Here is a 9,363-nt window from a genome sequence, read left to right as displayed (position 1 = left end):
GTGTGTGTGTGAGAGAGGGAGAGGGAGAGGGAGAGGGTGTGTGTGTGTGTGTGAGAGAGAGAGAGAGAGAGTGTGTCTGAAGGTGTGTGTGAGAGAGAGAGAGAGAGAGTGTGTGTCTGAAGGTGTGTGTGCGAGAGAGAGAGAGAGTGTCTGAAGGTGTGTGTGTGTGTGTGTGTGTGTGAGAGAGAGTGTGTCTGAAGGTGTGTGTGTGTGAGAGAGAGTGTGTCTGAAGGGGTGTGTGTGTGTGTGTGTGAGTGAGAGAGAGAGAGAGAGAGAGTGTGTCTGAAGGTGTGTGTGTGTGTGTGTGTGAGAGAGAGAGAGTGTCTGAAGGTGTGTGTGTGTGTGAGAGAGTGTGTCGGAAGGTGTGTGTGTGAGAGAGTGTGAGAGAGAGAGAGAGAAAGTGTGTGTGTGTGAGTGAGAGAGAGAGAGAGAATGTGTCTGAAGTGTGTGTGTGTGAGTGAGAGAGAGAATGTATCTGAAGGTGTGTGTGAGTATGTGTCTGAAGGGGTGTGAGTGTGTGTCTGAAGGGGTGTGTGTGAGAGAGAGTATGAGTATGTGTCTGAAGGGGGGTGTGTGTGCGTGAGTGAGAGAGACAGTAAGTGTGTGTCTGAAGGGGTGTATGAGAGTGAGTATATGTCTGAAGGAAATGTGTGAGAGAGGGACAAAGAGAGAGTGAGTATGTGTCTGAAGGGGGGTGTGTGTGAGAGAGTGAGTGTGTCTGAAGGGGTGTGTGAGAGAGTCTGAATGTGTGCGCACGCGCGCATATTTGAGTGTATGTTTTTATGTGGATACGTCACAGGTGAGCAAGACTGACTTCCCTCCTGCTGCCCTCCCCATGATTGAGAAGATCAATCTCACCGTCCGGGTCGGCATACGTAAGAGTGACTACATGGCTTTTAATGGAAGGAGCTGGCCAATGGCTGGCAAGTATTGTACACTTGCACAAATCACGGCCTTCGGTAAATAAAGTCGTAAATGACGTATCCGTCAAATGTAGCCGTTTAACCCAAAGGGACCACTTCAGACCAAACCACTGCTCAATTTGTGACTTCAGAGAGAGATACTTGGCTTGGTTTGGCTGAATGAGTGTTAAGGAGATGACATTCTGCCAGTAAAAATTTTCAGAGACAAACACAGATCTTCCTTTCAATAACCATCAAATGTTGCGAACTAACAGCCAGCTATTTGTTGAGAAATACTTGATATCCAACAGGACAGGCTTAAGAGGCACATGAGCTGAGACAACAAAACATCTGTTTGTTTGAGAGCTTTTCATGTCTTATGTTACTGAGATCTGATGGCATACATTATTAGCATTTTTAAGTTTGTTGAAACTGACAGACCACTCCAATTTGGAAGCTTTATCTAAACACTTCAATGAAGCCCGTCCATTCATTTTGTTTCTTTGCCTCTCCGTTTGCATAAGCTAGTCGTTTTCTTTTGCCAAATGCTAAGGTCACACTAATTGACACAGCACAAGTAATTAAGCAGTAACTGTTCACATACTTGAAGGCTCAACTACCACACGGGCGCACGCTGCTTTGACAGGAACACTTCTAAGAGTCAACAGATCAGCAACCTTCCCTGGATCCAGCCAATCGCACACCAGAAGTGCTGACTGCGGAACCAAGATAACGTGAAAAGTGATTACCATATGAAAATTAGCCTGAGCACTTATTAGGTGAACCAGCGTACAGATCACCCTGTGGACTCTGGTAAACTCTTATGTCGGCTTGTCAGACTACTCCAGGAGACAAGTATCTCTCCTCCCCAAGTTGACTCAGGCTCTGCACTGCCAAAAGACCTATTGTATCTTACAAATGACTTGCTTTTTCCTGATGACTTCAGTGCAGTCCCTGAACCTGCCAGGTTTCACTTGGAGTGAGACTCGCAGCGCTCACAGTTCGAGTTTCTTGTGCTGATTAATGTCCGACTCTTACCCCATTTCACCCCCTGCTCTCACTCTCGTATTTCATTTGACTTCACGGCCTCCACCCTCCCCTCCCGCTATAACCTCCTCCAGCTTTATGTCCCTCCGAGAACTCTGCATTAACCCAAAATCTTTCTGGTCTTTTGACCACCTCCGACTCCCTTTGTCCAAACAATAGCAGGCGTGCCTTCAGGCAAGCAGGTCTCTCTTTTCAAACAAGCCTCCCTTAACGACAGAAAGTGAGGACTGCAGATGCTGGAGAGTCAGAGTTGAAAAGTGTGGTGCTGGAAAAGCGCAGCAGGTCAGACAGCATCCGAGAAACAGGAGAGTCGACGTTTCAGGCATAAGCCCTTCATCAGGAATGTTTGGGAGGGGTCTGAGAGATAAATAGGAAGGGTGGGGCTAGGGAGAAGATAACTGGGAATGCAATAGGTGAATGCAGGTGGGGGTAATTGCGATAGGTCAGTGCAGAGGGTGGAGTGGATAGATGGGAAGGAAGGTGGAAAGGTATGATAGTTCAAGATGGCGATGCTGAGCTGGAGGGTTGGATATGGGATGGGATGAGGTGGGGTGAGGGGAGAGGAGAAAACTGGTGATGCCATGTGGTTGGAGTGTCCCAAGGCGGAAGATGAGGCATTCTTCCTCCAGGCGTCGGGTGGCTAGGATTTGGTGGTGAAGGAGGCCCAGGACTTGCATATCCTTGGCAGAGTGAGATGGGCTGTTGGAGTGTTCGGCCACGGGGCAGTGGGGTTGTTTGGTGCGTGCGTCCTAGAGATGTTCCCTGAAACATTCCGTGAGTTGGCGCCCTGTTTCCCCAATGTAGAAGAGACCACATCGAGAGCAACAGACACAGTAGATGAGGTGTTAGGTTTGGACTTCTCTCATTGTTCGTCTGGATACTTAGTTAATGCCTGTGAACAGGGAGCTTCACTGTGGGGAAGGGAGGAAGGGGGAGATCACAATTAGATCAATCTTGCCCTCACTCAAGATCCCTGCATGTGATTCCCAACGTGGTTCAGAAGACCAGATCCTAGTTTAAGTTAGAAGGTAGCACTCAGCCATTATTTGTGAGAACTGCCTTTATATTACTGGGACCTCTGTCACAGATTAAATTTTGTTTTTGTCCAATTTCCCTAATCATTTCTTTCTCTCAGCAACCCAGCTAACTCCTCACAAATTAATGACTCAACCTTCCTGCACCATCTTGGGTTGTGCTCATTCACTGACCCATCATGGGAGATCAGAGATCGGTGTCAATGATGTTGAATAACGAGTATCCAATGAGGAACCTTTTGCGGTCAATAAAAGCATGACTCAGGAAGGTTTCCTATTGATTTTATTGCCAAAGTGGGAAATATGAGTGGTTGCTCATTGTAGGAAAGGGCTGATCAGGAGGCACTTATTAGCAGTCCAAAACTGAGAAGAAGCAGTTTCAATGATTCAGTGTTTCTGACTGGGGTGAGTTCTCCATGGCCAGCTCAACATCTCTGGCTTATCCACTATCATGAGTTGCTGACATCACTGCGTAAACACTGCATTCTGTTAGGGTCAGATAAAGTGTCAACACAGCTGGACAATGTCCACTTGTGACTCACCAGCACAGACAATTTGCAAATTTGCCTGAATATTATTTTTACAGAACTCCTATTGTGGCCCATCAACTCCCTGAACAACATCCCACTAGACCCAGACCCTTACCCCATCACTGTCATCCTGCATTTCCCATGCCTAATCCATCTCGTCTGCACATTCGTGGACAACTTAGCGTGCCCAACCCACGTAACTGCCATTGTGTATGGGAGGAAACTGAAGCCTCCGGGGGAAACGCACAGACATGGGAAAAATGTGCAAACTCTGCACGGACAGTCACCCAAAGCTGGAATTGAACCCGGGTCCCTGACGTTGTGAGGCAGCAGTGCTAACCACTGAGCCACCATGCCACCACATAGATATGCTAAGAACTGCAATGCCAGATTTTAATCTGTGCATACAGAGGGTCATAGATCGGGAGAAAGGTGTGGGTGCCTGTGTTTAGTTTTTGTCCGTCGAAAGCTATAATCTACCAGCCTGAGCTTACATTAAGTGGCATGCCCATCACTCAGTGGCCCTGATCACCAAAGAGCCTCTTAGTATCATTCACCAGGATTGAATTCTGGAACAGTGAGCTGGGAAGACTAAGAGGTGACTTGGTGGAAGACTTCAAAGTTATGAAGGGTTCAATGGGGAAGACAATTTTCCCAAACAGGTAGAGGAGGCCAAAACAGGACCCATTAGTTGGGTTGCTGGGTAACGGGTGAAGGAGAGGTGGGTGTAAGTGAGGGAGCACTGCTTTATAATTCTCACCAAGACGGTGAGAAAATAGGATGGGGCAATGCTTTGAGTAGGAAGTCTTGGGAGATTTGGCACCTGACATGGTTGAGGTGGAGAACAGTGCATCCATTAGGAGAAAAGGCAAATGTATATTTGAAGTCAAGGAATATGCTGTGCTATGGGCAGAAAGCAGGGCTGTCTGTGGTTTGTTAAATCACTCTAGTGTATAGCCTGACTGTGCTGGAACTGACTACGGCACTTTGACCACCTCCCTTTTAATTGTCTCCCAAGTCCTGCCAATGTATCCAATCCCAGCGGTGAACCTTTTGCTAGCATTGGAGTTATTACTAAGCACTTTCTTTACCTTCCCTGTTTCGGCAGAAGGTGGGTCACCCCACACGAATCAAACCTTCAGTGCAAAAGACAAGGTGACATGAAAGGCAGGGCAAAGGTTTGGCACAAAGCATCGTAAACGCTTGTGAGGAACATGCACACTGGCTGATGGATGTGAGGCAGCCTTCAAACGTGGCCTGGTTAAATGCTACATCCTCTTCAGTGAGTCTGAATTGGCCCATACTTGAACTTTGCAGTGTATACTTCCACAGGTTATTTGCTACAACAAAGGACTCTCATCAGGCACCAAGTCAAACAGTTAGAAGCTTTCACTGTTCAGAAGGGACATTTAAACACTACAGACCTTTTATTTCTTTCGTCTCCCCTGTGAGAAATGAGTCAAGTGAGGATAGACTTTTTTTAAAAACATTCTAAGCCATCGAATACATCTCTCTCCCTTGCCATTACCACTTAGAGCTCAACCTCCACAAATGAATCATTATTTGTTCACAAATTAGCTTTCAGAGGAGATGGCTGCAGAGATAAAACCCATACTCACCTGGAACCTTCGCATGTCCCTTGGGTTTCCTGCATTCTTCAGGCAGTTCTGATTGCATTTCAGAAAGAATTTCAAGAAGAACCTGAAGTGGGAAAGTGAGAGGGAGGAAAAAAAAACAGAATTTCATTAGAACTCTTTTACTGAATTAAAGGAAATGTCCACTTTGTGAGTGAATTTAAACAATTCTATTTCCATTGATTGAGTGTAGTGCACAAGCATTAGAATCATTGCTCCTTTTATTTCAAGTGCATGTGTCAACTTTTTAAACCTTCTGCTCTGTTTTACCGTATTTTCTGCCTTCAACTGATAATTTCACTAATCATGGGGAGAGAGGGACGAGGTCAATTCAAACAAAAACAAACCTGCAATTAATTCAAGAATGTACGAACCTCATGCCCAGACTGTGAGGGACTGGATTAGAGTGGTGCTGGAAAAGCACAGCAGTTCAGACAGCATCCAAGGAGCAGGAAAATTAACGTTTCGGGCAAAAGCCCTTCATCAAGAATCCTTGATGCTGTCTGAACTGCTGTGCTTTTCCAGCACCACTCTAATCCAGAATCTGGTTTCCAGCATCTGCAGTCATTGTTTTTACCCAGACCAAGGGAGTTCAGATCATTTCTGGTTTATACCAAGATCTGTAAATGTATAAGTATGTTTGATTGTACACATGAATATGTGTGTTTGTATGTACGTGAGTGCTTGTATGTACATGTGGGTGTGTTTGTATGTATGTGTGTATTTGTATGTATGTGTGTGTTTGTATGTGTTGTATGTACATGTGCGTTTGTATGTATGTGTGAGTGTGTTGTATATATGTGTGTGTTTGTATATACGCGTGTTTGTACAAATGTGTGAGTGAGTCCATTTTTATGTTCGTGAGAGAGTTTGTATGTATGAGAGTGTTTCCATGTATGAGAGTGTTTGCATGTATGTATATGAATGTATGTGTAAATGTGTGGATGTGTATTAGTATGCACATGAATATGTGTGCTTGTATGAACATGTGAACATTTGTGTTTTGTCTTATATAATTCCTGTGAAACACCCTGGGGTATTTTTTAACTGTGAAATGCATTATATAAATCCAACTTGTTGTTTTTGTGTGTATATCTCCAAGCACATTTTTGTGTGTGTACTTGAGTGTGCATGAGTCTGTTCATATATGTGTTGGTATGTGTCTGTGGCCCTAAATATATGCATTTGTGCGTGTTTGTGTACATTTCTGTGTACATGTGGGTATGTATGTGTGTGTTTTGGGTACAGTTAGATGTGAATGGGTCTGTGTTGCCATGTATCTGTGTGTGCTTGTGTTTGTGTGCGTGCACACCTGCATGTAAGCTCCTGTCTATTTGTGAAGGGCCTGTTGCAAATTGGACATGGCCAAGTGTGACAGACAAGTTCCCCTGATAGGTTAGTTAAAAGAAATATTGCCTGGTGTGGGACTGACCATGAAGTCAGCAGGTCTCAGCTGAGAAGCAGCCCTGCAACATGTAAAGCTCTGACTACAATTCAGTGCATTCAGTGCGTCAGAGTGGGCATGAGACAGGACTGAGATTGTCAAATCAGAAAGCATTGAGCACTCCTAGTCTACTCCTATGCAGGAGAACCAATCATTTACATAAATCAAGGCACCAGAGGGTTGCTGGTGTCTATGGAACTGCAAACACAGATTATGTAGATATAAGAAAGTGTAATGACACTGCACTGATTGTTCACACTGTGCTACTAACAACACATTCCCTGCCTCCAACCTCCAGCACAGATGCGACTGGCCATTCTGTGAACACACTGACCTCTGACAGCATTTAGTAATGACGTGGAAGGGCCAGTGTTGAACTGGTTAAAAATCTCACAACACCAGGTTATAATCCCAACAGGTTTATTTGGAAGTACTAGCTTTTGGAGCACTGCTCTTTTCAATAAGGACATGAGCATCATATTCCAGGCTGTTGGAGTGCCCCAGATTAAAGTATTATCCAAGTACTGTCTCCACAGAGGCTGTTTGGGCTTTTATTTGCACTCTCCAACATTTTTTCTAACCCACTTTCTTTGGCAAAACACATTTTCAGTCATTTACAAAATAAGGGTGGGGTGGGGGTGGGGGGAGGTGTTGAATCTTGTTGCTGTTTGATTCCTGTGTGTTAAGAGTTTCCTTTTCATAGCTCCCTATTGTTGAACTGCTACACCCAACTGTGCCAGTCTGCTCAGAACTTGCAGGCCATGATGTCAATATAAACGTTAGTGTCTAAATGAGAGACAAATGTGTGGCCCTGGGGGAGGTGGTGGGGGGGGGGGGTGAATTTGATCCAAGAGAGCCCCTTGAAAGAGGTGGTGGGGGGGCGCGATGTGCTGAATGTGACAAGAGTCTTGCCAGGGAGAAATGAAACGCAGTGTCACATAACTCTCCACACTCTTGACATGCCAATGACTCCTTGGCTGCTCCCCCCCCCTACACACACACACACCCCAGCTCTGTCAGCAGCTCGTCACTTAGTACCCAGAGCTATGAAGGGCACGGACACCAGATCCCTCAGCCTGACCTGCTGCAGCCGTCAGGAATGTTGGGTTTGGTCCCCTGAGGAAGGGGGCGGCTGCAGCAATGAGTGGGCTGTGGAAATCAAGAGACGCACCATCTGTCGGGAGGCAAAGACAGCCCTGTCAGCCGGCTCCTCGAACAGACCCTTATGTGGTGATCTCTCTTAGAAACTGCCGATTCAGAGGGGAGCTGCTGGAGGCTCCAGGGACCGGCCCCTGAGTGCATCAGTCGCCTCCGAAATGCACTCGCCTCTGCAGCTGCCCACTTTGGCCACAGCAGCCTGACAGAATACTTTTCAACTGATGTAGATCAAACAGTTAAAAATACCTAGGCGCACGCACTGACCTAACAGCTCCCATCCCTCCCAAAACTGGGTACTGGTGTGTGAGCCACTGACATCTTTTCTTTCTGGGATAAATGTGCCTGGAATCTATAAACAGAGGAACATGTGGCGATTTGCTGATGCAGTGGGTTTTCTCAAACATGGGGAGGGTGGGAATGAAAATCTGTTCAGAGGGAATGTCAACTACGGTACTCGCTGTGCAACTATCCTGGGTGTCAGTTCCAGGCCAATTTTACGCAATCAGCACCAAACCAGGTCAGTTTCCTTTCTCACCCCTTCTCTGTCTCTCTCTGGGATATTTGATCAATGCTGAAGCCAGGCCCCAGAGTGTACAGCAGCAAGATAACGAAACAGCACTCAAACAGCAGGTTGACAGTCAGTGCAAAGGGACTGTGTATCTGCTGAGCTGCAAAAGGCACAGTGGGAGGTTAAATTGAGGCATGGTTACAGCTCTATTTTAGCTGTGGGACCACATCCCACAGTGAGACAGCTATAATTATGTATGAAGTGAAAGAAGCCCTTCACCTTCAAGTGAAGGAGTCTCTCTCCAGCTTGTTGCCTCAAATCCCACACCTCCCCTCACATTTCACTCAGTGAGCAACAGGGACTTGCAAAAGCCTGTGTTGCTGATATTTGGTGATCACCCTGTTACATGTGTAGCCCTGTCCGACAATGTAACTGGAAACCTGCCTCAGGATCTGCCCGTATTCCTTCTGACCTCACAATTATGGTGTTCGCAATTATCATGAGGTCCTGGCAGTCTGTCTACTGGAAGTAAATGAGGATCATGTGTACAATCCTCATCGGTTTGTTACTAGGAATGGAGCAGTTGCATCCTGGGTCTGGTAACATTGAGCCATGGTCTGATGTGAGTCACTGAATACAATTCACAATGAGATTATTACTCCGTTTCTCAAACCCATTCGGCCTATGCAGTTACGTGCTTTGCTCTGTTCAAATAATGAGGTTCCACAGGGATTTGCATAAATGCCATTGAGGGGGGAAGCATCAGCCAAGGGACCCTGCCCCCCCTATCCATGGATCAGATGGTCCCTTGGTGGACCCAGGGAAAACCCAAATGAGGTTGGCATTATTGTCCTCAGCACTCTTGGGCTGCCAGGGAGAGGCTGATTTGGAATTCAAGCCCTAATTCAGATGGCCCTGTGTTGGGTCAAGTTGGATCCAGATCCTGTTATGAAGCTCTCTGCAAATGATAACCTGCCAAGACTTCTACATTCTGCCGGCAAACAGGACCCTGAGCTTCCAGCTGCCCGCCACTTCAGCACCCTACCCTGTTCCCTGGCCAACATTGTGGGCGGCACGGTGGCACAGTGGTTAGCACTGCTGCCTCG

The 9,363-nt window shown here is 46.4% G+C and overlaps 1 protein-coding gene across 1 annotated transcript in view; it reads right to left on the bottom strand.

Annotated features, from left to right (window-relative positions):
• Positions 1–9,363, bottom strand: part of ebf1a (EBF transcription factor 1a) — a 461,222-nt gene that overhangs the window by 228,468 nt on the left and 223,391 nt on the right. Inside the window, 1 exon segment of the mRNA XM_043703973.2 lies at positions 5,133–5,214. Coding sequence (XP_043559908.2) covers positions 5,133–5,214 — 82 coding nt within the window.

The sequence above is a fragment of the Chiloscyllium plagiosum genome, unplaced genomic scaffold (assembly GCF_037043375.1).
Source record: "Chiloscyllium plagiosum isolate Xiang-an unplaced genomic scaffold, Cpla_swu_hap1 HiC_scaffold_16, whole genome shotgun sequence".
NCBI lineage: Eukaryota > Metazoa > Chordata > Chondrichthyes > Orectolobiformes > Hemiscylliidae > Chiloscyllium > Chiloscyllium plagiosum.
The sequence above is the reverse complement of the archived record's forward strand: the minus strand, read 5'-3'. Positions and strand labels throughout refer to the sequence as shown.